At 38.7% G+C, this 19,601-nt stretch overlaps 1 protein-coding gene across 1 annotated transcript; it reads right to left on the reverse strand.

Annotated features, from left to right (window-relative positions):
- Positions 1-1,121: 1,121 nt before the first annotated feature.
- On the reverse strand, positions 1,122-1,793 carry LOC132605200 (uncharacterized). The gene has a single exon (XM_060318416.1). The coding sequence runs from the start codon at positions 1,727-1,729 to the stop codon at positions 1,283-1,285; it is 447 nt and encodes a 148-aa protein (XP_060174399.1). The 5' UTR covers positions 1,730-1,793; the 3' UTR covers positions 1,122-1,282.
- Between the last annotated feature and the right edge of the window lie 17,808 nt (positions 1,794-19,601).

Genomic DNA, 19,601 nt, shown 5'->3' on the forward strand with positions numbered 1-19,601 from the left:
GCTCTAATCTGATCCATTGGAAGATTCTTAAGGAAGTGCAAAACTTAGAGTGACTGTGGATCAGTCAGTTTTTGCAATCAAGTGGCAGATAGACTCGCCACGCTAAGTCACACATACAATCAAGCTCATTTGTTCAAAGACTCGCTTCGCTAAGTCACACATACAATCAAGCTCATTTGTTCCATAACTTATCTGAATTACCTAATCAGATTAAGGGACTCTTGACTGTAGATAGATGGAGCTTCCCTGTTTCCCGGATTTCCTACATGAAAAAGTAAGAGATTTTCTTTGAACTACCTTGAAGAATGAGGCTCTTCTGTTGATGTAGGATTTTTTGGAGGTACCCACCTCTAGTATAGGTGTTTCTCATATTCATCTAGGCCCGCTTGAAGCCTTTGTATTGTACCAATAACATATACCTCATCTCTCTTTGCTTAGATAGGTAGCTATCCTACAAGTTACATTAGGGAGTTAGTTATATGTATTACCTTTTGGAAGGTAAACAAAATGTAAAGTTGGTTCTGAAGAAAAAAACTTTACGAAATTGAAATGTAATATTCTTGAAGAGATTGACTTCAAGTTCTTTAGTTGTTTGCCCCATTTCTCGAAATAACATATCTTTATGCATTTGACATTTCATTCATCGGGACAAAGATCCTACATATTATTTTCTTAAACCAAAGACTCCAACATTTTGGTATTGAGTATAAAACATTAGGTGATTTCTTCCCATCTGTTTTGATTTTGGTGTAAAGAGTTACCTGATACCTATTGTTGGTGGGGGGTGACAGATATCCTGTGAAATTAGTCGATGTACTCGCAAACAGGCCTGGACACCACGTTATCAAAAAAATAATACTCTCAAACTTTCGCTTTTCGAGAATCAAACGGATTGTTCTTTGACAGTAATGTTTTCATATGTCTTTTAAATACATTAAATTATTAATTACGATGACTTACAGTACTTTTTATCTTGTTTTCCAAATATGTAAATTTTATTTTGAAAAAAGTTAAAAAGATTCTATATTCAAACACACGGTCAAAATTAAAAAGTTTAACTCTCGAAAAACAAAAAGTTTCAAACAAATCGCATAGAGGGAATAATAACAACAGATGCAAGATAATAAGCAAGTGAAATATATAATACCATTACTCTTTTGGTGCAAGCTTTACATACCCATTATCAACAAAGAGCTTTACCAAACCTAATTACCGCAAAAAGTTCATATATTTAAGATAACCTGCTTTCTTAGACAAAAACACAAACACCTGATATACAAATCTATTCATCACATTCTACCCCACCATCACCCTCATATCCCCCACCAATCTCACAGATCTTATCCCAAAACCCTTTCTCCACAGGCACAACAGACAATCTAGGCTGCTTAAAAAGCACAAAACCCTTCAACCCTTCATCCTTTTTCATCTCACCTAACTCCACAACCCTCCTCATCTCTCCAACCGCCTTCACATCCACCGCCCCACCACCACCCTCCTCCTCATACCACTCACGCGCCACTTCGACAACACCCACCACGCGCCTGGCTTTAGACCCAGAGTGGTAGAAGAAACATAGGTCGCCTATGTTCATTGACTTCATATACTTTTGGGCTTGCTTGTTTTTAACACCATCCCATTTTGATATGCCACCATTGGATTCTTGATCTGACCATGACCACTCTGTTGGTTCTGTTTTCAGTAACCAATGCTGTGTTTTTTGACCCATCTTTTTTATCACCTTAGAGCTTAAACAATTTTGTTTACTTTTTTATAGGTCAATTTTTATTTATTTTTTAATGGCGGGAGTCCTACAGCTTTGCCGCCAAATATGCTTTTCTTTTCTTTTTATTTTATTTTAATTAATTCGCTTTTAAAAAAATTTGGGTTTGACACGTGTAATTGAATGAAATTAGAACACAAGATCACTGCATTATACTACTCCCTCCGTTCCAAAAAGATTATCTTAGTTTGACTTGACACAAAGTTGAAGAAATAATGAAGACTTTTGAAATGTGTGATTCAAAATAAGCCTTAGATCTTTGTGTGACCTTAAATCATTTCATTAAGTTAAATTGTTTCTAAATATAAAAATATGTCAATCTTTTTGGGACAAACTAATAAGTAAAGTAAGACAATCTTTTTGGTACGGAGGGAGTATAAAAATATAGAGCTAGTTTGGATTGGTTTATTTTAGGTGTTTTGAAGTCAAAATAGCTTTTAAGTACTTTTATAATGTTTTAATAAGATAAAAAAAATACTTATAAACATTTATTTTTAAGCTAAAATAATAAAAATAAATCAAAAGTCATTAGCCTAGTGAAAGAAGCTCCTGATCTCTTGACTACAAGAGTCAAGAAAGGATGATTTCTCTATTATCTATAGTTTCTACAAAAACATTACTATTCCTTCCGTTTCAATTTGTTTGACATTTTTTGCTTTTCAAGAGTCAAACGAATTGTGTTTTATCCTAATTTTTTCACATGTCTTTAAATAAACAATAAATAAATTCTATTGCTTTAATTTTAAATTTTAAATTAATTAGCTATAAATGTTATTTAAATTGTTATTTTTAAAATATTTCAAAAGTATATTTTTTTGGTTAAAAACTCTTTAAAAAGGTATAATTTTTACGACTATCTTGTTCGGACACCACTATTTAACATGTACTGAGTTTTTTAAACAAAAAATTACACGTCTATTGACTCTATTCACTTTGAAAGAAATTCAAAAATACAATGTCTGAACTGTCATATGACTAGATTTCAGGCATTTTTCTTGAAGTTTAGGCAAAAAGGCTAAACTTTAATAATTTTATGATTTATTAAGGTAATGTGTATAATTAGTAGGCGTTTGGACATGCAGTTTGAAACCATAGTTTGAAACCATGAGATGAAACCAGCGTTTGTACATGCATTTCATCTCATGGTTTCAAACCCTAAATCATTCAAAAAAAATTAATATAAAACTTGACCTAAGTTTATATTTTATAAAAAAAGGACCCATAAATTGGTAAATATTTTTAACATTACTCCCACCAACTATTTGCCAATCTCATTATCTTCCACCAACCGTTATTTATGTCTACCATGCGAGAGGATTATATTAAAGAGTAGTTACATTACTATTCATGTTAAATTTTCGTTTTTATTGAACTAAAATTTAATTAGTTGATGTTGTATTTTTTAGAAAGACCTTCTAGTAGCGTATTAATTTTGTTATGAACTATGACTTGCTGATTTGGTAAGATTGTATAAAAATTGAGAATGTTTTGATAGTTTTCACAATTTGTGGGGGTTTTTATGTCTATAAGAGAAAATACAACTTAAAATATCCAAATTATATATCCAAATATGGTTTCAAACCATGTCCAAACGGCTCCTCAGAGCAGGTGACACATTTTAAATAGTTGACTCACCCACGGTGGAGCCCTCTTGTAACATGGACTGAGAAGGGGATTAAGGGGCCGATGCCTATCAAAAGTAGGGTTGGGCATAAATACCGAAAATCGAAAAATCGAACCGAACCTAACCGAAACTTCAACAAACCGAACCGAACCGAACTAGTTTGGTTCGGTGTTTGGTGTCTACCTTCAAAAAATCGAAACCAAAATAGCTGAACCGAAGTTTGATAAAACCGAACCAAAAAATCGAACACACACTGAAATTTAATACATTACCCAAAAAAATTAAAATAGTCCAGGCCCATTAAGTTTAAAGCCAAAAAAAATCCAATTGTAACAAGCCCACTTTTGCATTTGTATTCCTAATTTTCTACTTCAGTAGAAAATCAAATATGTTAAGGAAGGCAACTAGGATGTGTCTTTAGGATTAATGTATGTCCTTTATGTGTTTTCTTAATTATTCTTACGGTATGTATATAACACCTAGTAATCCTATATCATGGTTATAGTTTTCTATTCTTGTATATTCTGTTTGTTTGATTTTGATTTCAATTTATCAGTTTTATGTTTTATTACTTTTGAGAATATGAATTAGTGTCAAGGGAACCGCTTCTAATATCATATAAAAAAAAACTTGAAAAAACCGAAACCGAACCGAACCGAACCGAACTTTAAAAAACCGAAATCGAAAGAATCGAACCGAGCTAGTTTGGTTCGGTGTTCGGTGTCCACCTTCAAAAAATCAAACCCGAAATAGCCAAACTGAAGTTTGATAAAACCGAACGCCCACCCCTAATCAAAAGTAACCCCACAGCATTCATACTGTTCATTTGCACGATTTTCCCTTCAAATGGGCTGGTCATTAGTTTTTGTCTTTAAAATGGGCTGATCTTTAATTTTCACCTTGTTGGTGCATTGCCAGTGACTCAACATGAAAGAAGGGACAAAGTCTTGCTTTCTTATTTGAGAATATTTACAAGGAAAAAGTATAGTAAGAATTAAGTACGAGTGAGTCTCTCAATCGTAGATGGCTACCAACTATCGATTTCCTTTTTCTTTTAAAAATTTAACACTACTTAAATTTTTTTAAAAATCTAAAACAAGGTTTTTTCCAACGTCACATCTCAAAAACGTTGGTAGAACAGCTGAAAAGAAGATAGATGTGTGTTTTGTGTGACCATCTGTCTCCTACTCTTTGGCATATTATGGGTGTCATTTCTCACGTGAGCGGTTAAAACAACATTGCTAAATAGCTAGTCATATTTGAAACCGTCCTCTCTTTGCCGTCTAATTCAAGATAGCTTAATTGCTTTAATCATACAAATATATTACTCCTCATATTACAAATTCTCCACTATCCATTTTTCCACCACTTTCTCCTGTTGATTTCACTTTCTTAAAAGACTTAATGGGAACCAAAACCAAGAAGAAGCAGAACAAGTTGATCAAATATATTGTGGCACCCTTTAAGGTCTTAGGCAAAGCAAGAGAATTCTACATGAAAACAATGTTTGATTGTGCTCAACAAGTTGGTCCAGGTGGCAATGTTATGACATGTACAGTTCCCCATCATATAACTTATCAGCAGCCCAAGAATTCTTCTAATAATGTCATCAATATAAATATGAACGACAGAGAGTTGAAGAAGCAAAATATAGAGTCTACTTTGAGAAGCTATAGCATTAGGGTAGGAAGATTAGGCAGAATTGATGAAAACAAGCCTTGTGATTTCAAGGAATTGGATGTTAACATGGTTGTCTACCCAAGATCTAGAAGTTATGCTCTTGTTAACAGAGGTCGATCCAAAATTTAAGCTTTATGGATTCAGTAATTAAGGTTATTGTTATCGAACCCATTATGCTTTTGACATTATGGGTTTTGAATTTATTATTATTTGTGATTTCTTTCGTAATGCTTTACATGTATCTATTGCTTACAAAAATTCAGTTTATTTTTCCAGTTGTTACCAACACTGTAATATCACGCCCTTTTGCTAAAGATTAAAAATATAAGAAGCTTTTTGAGTCTTTGATTTCAGATTTAAGTTTCAAGGTCTAATGATATCACGAAGGGCATCATGATTAATTCTAGGTTATTGAGCATCTTTTGTCTTCTCTAAATTACAACAAGATTGGAACTAGTTTTGGCAGGATTAGATTGTCTTATCTCACAATAGTATCTTTTTCTTCTATTTCACATCTTGATTATGTTACTTGTCAATATCGAAAATGATTTATGTTACTTGCGCCTAATTAGACTGCAGAATGGTGAATATTGAGTTAAAATGCCATTCATGCACATCCAAAGAGGAAATACATGCCCTCTCCCTCTGAAAACACTATCACTTAATGTTGTCTCCTGAGATTAAAATGAGTATAATTTAACTACAATTGAAAGTATTATTTTGCCAAATTCACACGAAGAAAACTGCAACTCAGAGCACTCTTTGTATAATTTTTAAATACCTATCTAAATCTCATCCTTTTTAGGAAATTTAATCTACTTCTCCAACAACGGTTAATCAATGAATTGCTGACTTTGATATATAAAAAGTTAAAAACTAAAAAGCAGCAAACAAGCTCTGACCAATGAAATATCAGTAAGCATTTATATTTTGTCGAATTTAAATCCAAAATAAATTGGTTGTTTTTCTAAATTCATTAGTCCAAATAATTAAATATTATGAGCTAATATAATTGAATTAATTATTTAAATTTAATTTATTTAACTTAAAGCTCAATGTTATTGGGCTTATATTTAGTTGGTCTTCCAGATGAGTCCGTCCATGTGGTGTAAGCCTAATGGCCTATTAGTTTTTTAGAGGCCACTCCACCCCAAACCTATATAAAGAGGTCACATATCTGAAGTTGAAGTCATTACCAAAACACATAATACATAAATAGGCTCTTAAACTTGGTCTTAGCTGGCAAGTATGCCCTCTAACTTTGGGTTTGAACTGTTGCACAAGTAGACACCTCAACTTGTATAAAATTGAACACGTAAAGGTCACAATTTCTCTACAAAAAAAGTTTCAAGTACAAGCATTTTCACACAAGTTTCGAGTATTCAAGATCGAGAAGAACGACAAATAAAATCTCAAGGCATTCAAGATCGAAGTCACTTATTCATCGTGAAATAATTACTATTTGTGACGACCATCAACGCGTTCGTGATGAATGTTGATAAAGAACAGTAATGAACAATCGTGTTTACAGAAAATAAGCATAAAAAAATTCTGAGTAATTAGGTGAAAATCAGGTAGTTCAATAGTTGGGAAGTATGTTACCTTTAAAGGGTAGCTAGTAGTAACTATTTTTCGTGATCCTCGTCCGTTTCAGTCGTTACATGGTGATACGCTCAAATTACACCTATTAATGGCGTAAAGTGGACGTTGTCAAATATAGTAACCCAAACAAGGTTGGGGTCGAATCCCACAGGGAATATGGAGAGAAAAAAGTACTAATTATTATGTAACTAATCTCCAGAAACTTTAATTTTATTCCGAATAGTATAGAGGAGAGATTTGGTTTGTATTCACTATTTTGAAGTATTTGGAATTTGTTTGGATTGGAAGAACCAAAGTTGTGTCCCCGTGGTGATTACATGTTATGTTATGGGTATCAATATGATATATTTCTAATGGGTCGGGGTTTTGTATGCACTTAATCTCTAATGCACTTCCTAATATTTTCCAATAGTTAGAAAGTATTTCTTTTCATGATTTTTCCAAATGTAGAAAAGTTGCAAGTAAGATCGATTAAATATGTCAAGTAGAACTCATCTTATCCCTAAGTGAGTTCATTAAACGAGGGTTAGCGCCCCGAGTCCTTGTTATATTATTTCAACTCACACCCTAGTTCATCTCTCCAAACAAACTAGGGTTTGTGCATAAGGAAGTGCTTGCAACCACTAACTAACAATGAATATGAGAAATAATAAAACATATCACAACCCATTATATATATATACAATGTTAGACACCCATTACATAACACCCATCATTTGGGTCCACAACTTTGATTAAAGAAACTACTCACACATAATGGTCACAAAAGTAGTAAGCAATAAATGAGACATAAAGCTTACAAAAGTGTGGTAAAGATGATGGAAAATGGAATCTTATTGTCTTCACTAAGCTCCAAAAGTGGAGTAATCAATGCTCACCCACCAATGGAACTTTGTTCACGTGCACAATAAATTTTGGCCCCAAAAATAACCTAAAATGATTTTTAAATAGGCTTAAAAAACGCACAACAATGATTGACAAAATTACCCCTGATAGTAAGATCGACGGACCGTCGATCATTCGACGATCCGTCGATTCCTCCGTCCTTTATTTCTTCAGCAATGTGATCCATTCGATGGTGACATCGACCAGTTCGACGCTCCGTCGAGTATTCCGTCTTTCTCTCTTTTTGTTGACAAATCTTGGTCGACGACACAAACGATGAAGCGTCGATCAGTTCGACGCTTCATCGATAGTTCTGTCCTTTGTTCTCTTCAACTAAGGCCATTACTGGAAAATTGAGCTTATTGACGTTTTAAAGTCGACGGACCGTCGATTCTTCATTTCTGGCCAATTTTTTCTTTGTTCTTTGTTTTTGCTTTTGGGCCATCGTCTTCCTAAAACACAACAAAAACATATTAACATGAACCAGACTTACTTGAAAACAACCAAAGTTCATAGTAAAAAGGCGTCGAATGTGCCACAAATCCGCGACACATGAACACCCCCAACTTAGGATCTTTGCTTGTCCTCAAGCAAGTCAGACAAAACAACTACAAAATCAAACTACAACTACACTAAAAATAAAGTAAAAGTGACTACAATGGTGCTTGCTCATCACTACCGGCATGTGCATTTTTCAAATCAACTCCCTCTTTCCTCATTCCCAAACAAGGTTCTTTCATAATAACTTATTAGAATTGACCATGACGCTTCAATCAATGACATCACATTATCAGAAGCATTTATGCGTGCGAGTATTCACCATTATGCCCTCACTTAGATTAGAGAATGTCCCACACACAATTTTACGATAAAAACCGGGACAAGGATGGATGAGAATAGAAAGCACTCGCGCTCACAAAGAAGTTCATGATTTACAAGTGCAGATACCATATGCTTGCCTTTAATTTCAATGACTAACACTTTCGGATGGTTCAGTTATGATCACTATAGGACTTGTTCTTGGGTTGTAATATAGGCTCGGGGAAGGGTAGGATACTCATTTGGGAATTAGTGACTCATCCTCCTCGACACTACACATTCTCACCTTTCTTTTCACGCCCATTCTATTCATTCTTCAACTCATGACTAAGATGTGATTTTATTCTTACTAGAATTTACAATATTTTTATGAGACAATACTATTATTAATATATATATATATATATATATATATATATATATATATATATATATATATATATATATATATATATATATATTACATTTGATCCGCCATCACATCCAGTTCTCGACTATGCAACTCATACACCCCTAGCTTTAGGCTCTTGGCCTCTACTTCACACATATACCACTCCCAGCTTAGGCGATTTGCCTCTTTTCTCTAGTAGTGTCAAGGAGGGAATGGGCGCAAAGATGGAATGAATTCATGAAGCGGGGAAAAGGTTTGTTACGGCTAATCAAGAAAACAAGTCAAAGGCTCAAAATGGGAACTAGTGATATTCATATAGACCGGATTTTGGGCTTTTTGAGGTTAACATGACTATTTACAAGGAAAGACTATGATCACTTCACAACCAACTATCCTAAGCAATATAGCACAACCTACCAAGCAAGTTCTAGATCCACATATGCTAACAATGAACACAAGAAGTCCTCACACGCACAATGGCATAAGGATTTGAACACTCAACTCATACACACTCTAATATCTATGATGTCACAAAAAGAACCATACATGTCAATTCATTACAACTTACGATACGCAATAAACTTTCGAAGGGGTCAATTTCAAATCAATCCATTTTCAGGTTCACAAACATCCTTTTCATTCAAAATTCATGCCATAAGTTCAAAATGCAACAACCATGAATGTCACAATTACTTTAAACAAGATTTAACACATATATACACTACAAGATACATCAGGTTACCCTACCTCCAGCAAAAAGAGGATGCATTGTCCCTAATGCATAAAAAAGCATACCATCACCCCATGGTGGAGGGGCCCACCTGAGATGCTCTAATCCTGTTGTTGTTGCTGAGGTGTCTCCTCCACATCAATGCGAATGAAAACCCTCTCTACTGCTGGCTCAGTGGACTCAAGAGGTGAAACTGACTGACCCTGTGGCTGCAGGTCCTGAGGAGCTATCGTAATCGGCCTAACCGGTGCTAGGATAGCACTGGTGCTGGAAGATGCTCCGGTGAACCTCGTGTCTAGGCGCGACCGCCGAATACCCTCCCGAAGCTCGGGGTCCTCATTCTCATCATCCTCCCCCCCCCCCCCCCCCATCATCATCAGCAGCCAATGTGTCAAGCCGCTTTCTCTTGCGACTTTCCCTAGGCTCATCCTCAGTCACTAAGTCAACTACTCTGATCAAATCTGCAATGCTGGCGACTGGCGCAAGTGGTGTCGGGTCATCCACAATAACTTGCTCTCTGGCACGAAGGGCCTTAATATCAGCTCTGAGCTGGTCAAGCTCGGTCTTCAAATCTTCCGAAGTGCCACTCTCACTCTTCTTCTCAATAGTGAGTATCTGCATCTCTAAACTGTCAAGTCGCGCATTCACCCTAGCGTGATGCCTCTCCATAGCCCCTGAAGAGGCTCTAACTCTGGTGCAATCTCTTTGTGAACAAACCTACCTAACTGCAGTAATATCCGGGTCACCTGCTGATCAGCACGCTCTGCCTTGATGGAAAACTCTCTGAAGTTGGCTCTGTTGAGGACAAAGAGATCCTTGGAGGCCGATGCTGCAACTGAAGGAGGAATAGGAGGTGAAGATGGGGCAGCAGGACGAGGTGGTGCCTCTGAAGGAGGGGTAGCATCAGCTACAGATGGTGTGGAGGCCTCTATTGTGGACAGTCCCTCCGTGCCCAGATCAACTGTGCCATGTGGCATTGAATCCATAATATGCTCAGTCTGCTTATCCGTGAGATCTAGTAATGAAGTACTGGTGGCCTGAGATGTACGGAGGGTTTCATCCTTACTCCGTGTGATGTCACACACCTTTGTTGCAGGGAAAGTAGCTCTGAATGTATCAATGTACCTCACCTGGGCCAACCTACACAACTGTGTGATAAGGCACGGGAATATCAAGGTTGTCGCCTCTTGTGGTACGCGTGCCCGAATGGCTCTACTGATCAATTCACCCAAGTTCATTGGGTACATGCATGGCAGCCACAACCACTGCTTTGTCTGGCGTGACTATGTTATCTGCTCCCGTGGGCAGAACCCGATATATGACGAAATTCCACCAAAATTTAGCTTCCAAGCTGATATCCGCCTTATGTATTTTGGCAGCTAAGTTTCTCACCCATGGGGCCTGGTCCGTCGGCCCTCTAGCTATCACCGTCGCAAACCATTCCCTTACAGATTGCTCAGCCCTTCTTTCAAACTTATTATTATATCCCACTGTGGTCGGTGCCATCAATTCATTCCCAAAATAAAACCTATTGATTGTGCGGGCTGAGATATCAACATGTACACCCCAAACATGCATTGTTTCTAATGGAGAGGCGACTTTCAAAGCTCGCTTGTTCTTGTGCCGCTGCTCTAGCATCACTCTTTATGTAGCATAGAACTCCCAAACCATGGTCGAGCAAAAATCCCCTAGAGGCTGTGTAAATGCCTCAAGATGATAGTGTTGGATGAGATCAGTAATCCGAGGGTAACTCTCTAATCCGCTCATACTGATTTGTTCTTCTTCTTGAATATTCCTCCTCGGATTACCCCCGCTGACTGTAGTTGCCCCCTTTACGTAGTACTTTCGGCACCCCTCGTAAGGGAAACGGATTGCAGCTACCGCCCTCTTTTGCAGCCGCTGCCGCTCTTGTTCCTCATCTGAATTTCGCTCAAGAGCAGTTGGTTGCTCTGTTGCTGCCTCGCTAGCACTAGCGGACGTGGAGGATGAACCCCCTTCTTCAGACTGGGAGGAGTGTGGGGCAGGTGATGCTGCTCGGGGAGTGGTGGCCTGTGCCCTCATTCTAGTCGTTGGGACCACCACTCGACGTTCAGAGTCGGAGGGTTCATCCCTAAGAGTAAGGGTTGTTTGTCCCCGACCTCGGCCTTTTCGAGAACCACCACCCCATTTGACTGGATTCTTTGGAGGCATATCTGCAAAAAGAACACCCTTTGTTGTTGAGACAACCATAGAAATATAACAAAACCAGAAAAAAATGCAAAACATGTGATAATGTTAAAGCTGCCAGCGGTCCATCGATTTGTTAGAGGAGTCGTCGAACAGATCGACGGAGCGTCGAAGTGTCCGTCGAACCGATCGACGAGCCGTCAATATCATCGTCGATCACTTGTTAGCCACTGGAAATTTAAACTTAAAGACGGTGGGAAGGACGCCCCGTCGAGTGAATCGACGGGCCGTCGAGTCCACCGTCGAGTTGGTTTTGGTCCAGACTTCAGAGAGACTCATTCGTCGTTGAGAAGGACGGTCCGTCGAATCAATCGACGGACCGTCGAACTGAGCGTCAAATGATTTTACAGGCTGCTGCTAACAAATTCAATACAATCCTAGGGCCTTGGTGCAAATCCTCACGTAATTTGGGGTTACTCAGACTTCACCCCACGTTGGCTTGGGTTAGAATAGGGGAAATAATTGGCGGGCAAAACAACTCTGTGGTCGTAATGCCCTCCAAGCCAACGTTACACACAACAGCACACTTTGGCATTTCATCAAACGGGTGGCGGGCAAAACAACAACAATCTCATGAATGAGGTGTGTTTGTCGTAATTCCCTCCGACTCGGCGACCAATGAATCAACATCCCAAAACAAACCACCCCCAACAAAAGAAACTGAGCATCCCAGGCGAAATAATAGAAAAACATGGAGCAATTTGAAAGGCAAGCAAAATAATCAAAACACACCATGGAATGCGAGCAAACAACTAGTAAGACAAGGGAGCCAACAAACCATGAACTCAAATACCTCAAAATGGAAAGAAGATTTTATTTCAGCCCTTAAGGAAGGAAAAACACACGAATAGGCACTACTAGGGTTACACATACACAGAGGGACAGAGTAATGGAGGGAGAGAGTAATGGTGAAGGCGAGAGATGATCGTGCAGGGGTGTATTGAAGAGAGGGGGTAACGGTTATGGGAGAGGGAGAGGTAGAGAGAGAGAGAGAGAGAGAGAGAGAGAGAGAGAGAGAATTTGAAAATGAATTGAATGAGGGGAGAGAGAGAGAGAGCGCCGGATCATATTATTAGAACCCTGAACTGACGCGTCAAAAGGACGGAGCGTCGATTGGTTCAATGCTCCGTCGAGTGAAAACGTCCTCCCCTTTTTTTTTTTTACTAAATGAAAAAGAGAGAAGAACGCCCCGTCGAACTGCCATTATTTCAGTGATGAATCTTTTAGGTGGTCCACTCCGACGGTGCATTCGACGGCTCGTCGAACAGATCGACGGTCCGTCGAATGCGCGCCTTATATCTGCTTTCCTAGCAATTTCTGGGTTTAACACTTAGGTTCCTCGACACATCAACAAACATCAAAACAGCACAACAACAAAAATCAACGAAATGGAAAAATATATTGCGAAAATGAACATAGGTTGCCTCCCAAGAAGCGCACAATTTAACGTCGCGGCACGACGTAATACTACTTTTAGTGTTAAGGTCCGGTGGCATGTTTCAACTGGTGAGCATCAACAATCTTGTCCCCATCAATCATCCAATGGTAGTGCTTTACCCGATGGCCATTCACCCTAAAAGTGCGAGTCCCATCGTCGGACTTTAACTCCATCGACCCATTGGGTGACACATTCACCAAAGTAAAAGGGCCGGACCACTTGGATTTCAACTTGCCAGAAAAGAGATTTAACCTTGAATTGCATAGCAACACCGAATCACCCGGTTGAAAATCTCTCTTCAGAAGTTTGACATCATGATAATGCTTCATCTTTTCTTTATACAAACTCGCACTCTCATAGGCATGATACCGAAACTCATCTATTTCATTCATTTGAAACAACCACAACTTGGCTGCTTCGTCCCAATCCATGTTCAATTTTTTTAATACCCATAAAGCTTTGTGTTCAAGTTCAACAGGTAGATGGCAAGCTTTACCGAACACCAACCAATAAGGAGAAGTATCAATGGGTGTCTTGAATGCAGTTCTATAAGCCCAAAGAGCATCATCAAGCTTAGATGACCAATCAGTTCTATTTGTATTAACCGTCTTGGCTAAGATGCTCTTTATCTCTCGATTGGAGACTTCGACCTGCCCACTAGTTTGGGGATGGTAAGGATTTGTCATCCTGTGCTTCACTCCATATTTCTCCATGAGATTAGCGAATTGCTTATTGCAAAAGTGAGTGCCACCAACACTAATGATTGCCCTTGGAATGCCAAACCTTGTGAATATGTTCCTTTTGAGAAAATTTGTGACACTCTTACCGTCATTGTTGGCTAATGCTACAGCTTCGACCCACTTGGAAACATTGTCACCCGCAACAAGGATATATCGTATACTACAAGAACTCACAAATGGGCCCATAAATTCGATGCCTCACACATCAAATAGCTCAACCTCCATGACAAAATTCATTGGCATTTCGTGCTTCCTCCCAATTGACCCTTAGCGTTGACATTGGTCACAAGATTTCACTATCAAATTTGCATCATGATAAAGGGTGGGCCAATAATAGCCACATTCAAGCACCTTAGCCGCTGTGCGGTTCCCACTGTGATGACCCCCCACGGGAGAGTCATAGCAAGCTTTCAAGATTTCCATGGCCTCGGATTCGGCCACACATCGCTGAATGATGTTGTCAGCACAAGTGCGGAACAAACAGGGCTCATCCCAATAGTATTGACGACTATCTCTAAAAAATTTCTTCTTTTGATAAGCCTTGATGTCGTCGGGGATAAGACCTGTCACCAAGAAGTTGGCGATATCTGCATACCAAGGAGCAACCTCATAAGATACAGCCAAGAGTCTCTCATCGGGGAAAACATCATTTAATTCAAGATCTCCACTCGGTCTCCCAGCTTCCTCAAGTCTAGATAGATGATCCGCAACTCGGTTTTCACAACCTTTTCGATCTTTGACCTCAAAGTCAAACTCTTGCAACAATAATACCCGACGAATCAACTACGGCTTTGCATCTTTCTTTGTCATCAAATATCTCAAGGCCGCATGATCCGTGTGAACAACCACTTTGGATCCAAGTAGATAGGCCCGAAACTTCTCAAAAGCATAGACAATAGCTAGAAGTTATTGCTCGGTGACGGTATAATTCATTTGAGCTCCATTGAGAGTCTTGCTAGCATAATAAATTGGGTGCATGATTTTGTTATGCCTTTGCCCAAGCACCGCACCAATAGCAAATCTGCTCGCGTCACACATGAGCTCAAATGGAAATGACCAATCCGGAGATACAATAATTGGAGTAGAGGTGAGTATTTCCTTCAACTCATTAAATGTCTTAAGGGCTAAGACACTTCTCATCAAACACAAACTTAGCTTTTTTTTTCAAGAAGCTTACACATCGGATTGGCGATTTTAGAGAAATCTTTGATGAACCGCTGATAGAAGCCGCATGTCCCAAGAAGCTACGAACTCATTTGACAGAGATAAGTGGAGGAAGCTTGGCTATGAAATCAACTTTTGCTTGGTCTACCTCAATACCTTTCTTGGAAATCCTATGGCTAAGGACAATCCCTTCCTTCACCATGAAATGTTATTTCTCCCAATTAAGTACAAGGTTGGTTTCTTCACACCGCTTTAGTACCTTACCGAGATTGGCAAAACATTCGTCAAAAGAGTCACCAACAACCGAAAAGTCATCCATGAAGACTTCCAAGAAATCTTCCACCATATCCGAGAAAATAGACATCACACACTGTTGAAAAGTAGCAGGGGCATTGCATAAGCCAAAAGGCATTCGGCTAAAAGCAAAAGTGTCATAAGGACAAGTGAAAGTGAGTTTCTCTTGGTCCTCTAATGCAATGTTAATTTGGTTGTACCCCGAATAACTATCCAAAAAGGAATTATAAGATCTTCCGGCTAGCCGATCAAGCATTTGATCAATAAAAGGCATAGGGAAGTGGTCTTTACAAGTCGCGGTGTTGAGCTTTTGATAGTCCATACACACTCGCCATCCGGTAACTGTCCTTGTAGGAATCAACTCATTCTTGGAATTAGGGACAACAATGATGCCCCTTTCTTTGGCTCACATTGCACCGGACTGACCCATGGACTATTTGCAATTGGATATACAACACCCGCATCCAACCATTTGTGTCACGACCCAACCCCGTAGGCCGTGACTAGTGCCCGATCTGGGCACCCAGACACATCTATCAAATGCTATCTCAGATTTTATTAACCGCATTCCAGTATATAGCATAAGCCGACAAGACTATATTTTAAATTTAGATAATTTCCAGAAAACTTTCGGCAGAGTTTCCTTTGTTTTACGGACTATCCAATATACCCTGCGCACAGAAAATACCAACAAAGGCCACACAGGACCAACAAAGCAACATTTAAACATATGCGGACCGGCCGCCGCGGCGAATGGGATCACCCAAACACAACATATACACGCATTCATACAGGAAGACCCCCAACCCACAAACATGTCCACAGACCTCTAAACAGACCGACAGAATCATATGACGTGACAGGGCCCCGTCGTACCCCTGAGTGACGTACATTTATACAATAGCAGGAGACTGTACCAAAAATATAGGCTCCGGATAAGAGAGCGCCTCAGAACAGCGGAATAAGATCCTAAGCGGGCGGATCAGCGAACCTGTTGTATGTACCTGCGCGGCATGAAAACGCAGCCCCCGAAGAAAGGGGGTCAGTACGAAATATGTACTGAATATGTAAAGCCTGAAGTAGAGAAACCAAAATCATAACCGGAAACAGAACGAACAGAAAGGAATGCAAAAATCCAGAATACTAAATGCATATTTCAAAACATAAGGAATGTGTACAGAAACATATGCCATATCATGTCCGGCCCCCGCCAAGGGACTCGGTAGACAGAACGTGGTCACCCTCCCGACGCTGGTGCCACAACACATAAGGATCAGAATAGGGGATAACCCCATAACATAGCATGTCATGTCAAATGGCCATATCGGATCATATCATATCATATCAAAATAGTGTACATGGCACAGCATACTCCACAACCCATGTACACGTATACCTGCCCCCTCACCATCGAGGCACGACGAACAATGCAGAGGAATACGCTTGACAACATAAGGAAACATTGAGACATCCACGAGTGGAGTAGTGAGAAACTAATGCAATATGAGACATAATACATTTTACAAGGACTCGATGGAGTATTCTGAACAACAACCGTATTAATGAAACCGCACGATAGTCACAGTGCGTATATTTCGGATAACAAAAATAGAATATGTGATAATAGTCTTCTTGGGATCATTTCCATATTCCAAAATAATTTATAAGACTTAATAGAATAACTTAAACAAGTGTCATTTAGTAGTCAGAAGAGTAGTTAAGACATTTCCTTTAAAACTTCTCAAAATAGGTTAAAATGCAATAAGAGTGAAATCGAGCATAGTGGGCCCACCTCGGGTCAACTAAAGTGATAGGCTCAATTTACGTACATTAAGTCTATAGAGTCATCCCTGGAGATCTTCGAACAATCTCCTAACTTTCCAAGCAATTTGTGTAAACTTACCAAATTCTTTCAACAAAACGTACTTATAGGATTCAATTCTATTGAATGAAAAATGAACATTTTTTCAGATTTAGTTTGCTATAAAGAAAATATCCCCCGAGGTTCAATTTCAAACCTAGTACATCTAGGACATGCCAAGAGAAAGAAAAGGATAGCTTTACATACCTTTAGCGTTTAGTCGTATTATAACCTGTACTTGCTGCCCAATGGTACTTATCCTATATCAAGATATCAAGAGCTACGATTAGTCTACGAGGGAATTCAATACGTACTTTAACGTTAACAATCCCTTTCAAACATTTAGACCACGTTTCGTTCGCATTCAAACCAACTACATACAACCGATCCAACATCAATAATCATATGTTCAATACCAATCCGGACAGCCCACATACCATTCCAAATAGCCCACATTCACAACATTCCATAACGATTCACATACGGCTATTTCATTCTCAAGTTACTCCTAATAATCCGTAGCCTTAACGTTTTCGTGAAGCAACTTTACAACAACCCAAACAACGTAAATACAATATATATTCTTAACTATCATTAGTCTTTCCAATTTAAAGAAGACAACATGTCCAAAACAGTTCCTAACCACGACACGTCCAAAACAGTCCCTAACCAACAACATAAAGGTGCCCGTAATTCTTGCGAACGTTTACGAACATACCAAGCAAACCACATATGATTCTTACACATTATTTCATGTCTTCATTTCATATAATTTTAGTAAAATACGACCAGCAGTCACACGATAAATATATCACCAAATTCGTACGCAAATAGCTATATTGTCGACACTAAAACCTTACAACGACAACAACATGTTTAATGACATTACTTTCATGATTCTTGGAACTGTTTTAGCATCATTTCCATTCTTATAACAGCCCACAATTCATTTCAAATTTCAACTTGAATCATTGCACTTCACTTTCACTATATGTTCATAACAACATTCAACATTCAACATACACTAATTCACTTCTAACCTTAAAACAGTCCACAGTTTTGGACTGCTTGTATACTTCAACATAATTCGTTTCTTTAACACCTCAATTCACATATTCAACATGCATACAATACACCACAATGTCCATAACAACAACAATCAAAATATGGCACAAAACAGTCCATAACTTCTCCTAAAACAGCCCCCTACACGGCTTCAACACAACTACAACAACTTCATGATTTTCATTCATTTATTCATACTTCAACACATTCAATTCATTCCCATCATAAAATTCATGACAACAACCATCAAAATACCAAGTAAAATCAGTTCACTATTTTCCACAAAAACAGTCCACTACACGGTTCAACTTCATCATCAAACACATAGAAAATGATCAACTCTTACCTTAACAAGTTGGCTTCTTAACTTTGCTAGAATCTTGTGAAATGAACTAATACTTGTTCTTGTTCCTCCAATGGATACTCCACGTTGCTATACACCTTGATAAGGGTTGAAACACTTGAAGAAAATATATTTTTTGAATCTACTTGAAGAACCCAAATCCGGCCGTGAGCTATAAGAGCTTGTATGGCATGTTTATGGTTTCTCCTTCACTTGAAACTTAATGGTGAATGTGTAGAACACTTTAGGGACTTATTGGTAAGATAAAAATAGAAGGGCTGGCCGTGCAATGGTGGTGGAAATGCCATGGCTGGCCGTGGCTCTCTCTCTCCTTCACTTGGTGAAGATGAGAGCCTCTCTCTCTAAGTTCACTTTGTCTAGTTGGGAAATGAGTTGGCATGCAACTTTTGGTCAACAAGGAGACCATTTTGCTGCCCAATATAGTCATACACGTTCCCCCAACTAAGCATGGGCAAGAAAATCTGATTTTGTTATGTGCTAGTGGACCCCACACGGCCACTAGTGCCAAATTTGTGAACATTTAAGTCTTAATCCCCACTTAATAATCCAACTTGCATCGTCCATATCTACTTATCCCGATATTATTTTCACGAGCGGTTTGTTGCGTTGCAAAATAGACTCGATGAACTTAATTTTAGGCTTTTGAAACACCTTAAAACTCCTCCTATACAAGGAGATATTCCTCCAACAATACGGGCTAAAAATCTGGTCCGAGATTTTATTGAAGTTGTTCCGATTCATTTCGTTTAACTTCTAATCCTCTTCCAACCTCATGTAACCTCTTATACATACATATACACACTTATATACATCAATAAAAATCCATATACACGTCTCGAAGGGTCCAAAGAATCACAATAACCTTAAACATAACTAGAGAACTCACAAAGCTTTGACGAAACTCCAATCGCAAAAGTATATTCATATCTTTTGTC

The sequence above is a fragment of the Lycium barbarum genome, chromosome 8 (genome assembly GCF_019175385.1).
Source record: "Lycium barbarum isolate Lr01 chromosome 8, ASM1917538v2, whole genome shotgun sequence".
NCBI classification, from domain to species: domain Eukaryota; kingdom Viridiplantae; phylum Streptophyta; class Magnoliopsida; order Solanales; family Solanaceae; genus Lycium; species Lycium barbarum.

What these genes read in the sequence shown, in the direction of transcription:
- LOC132605200 (XM_060318416.1), bottom strand. Translation starts at nt 1,729, where the DNA reads ATGGGTCAAAAAACACAGCATTGGTTACTGAAAACAGAACCAACAGAG.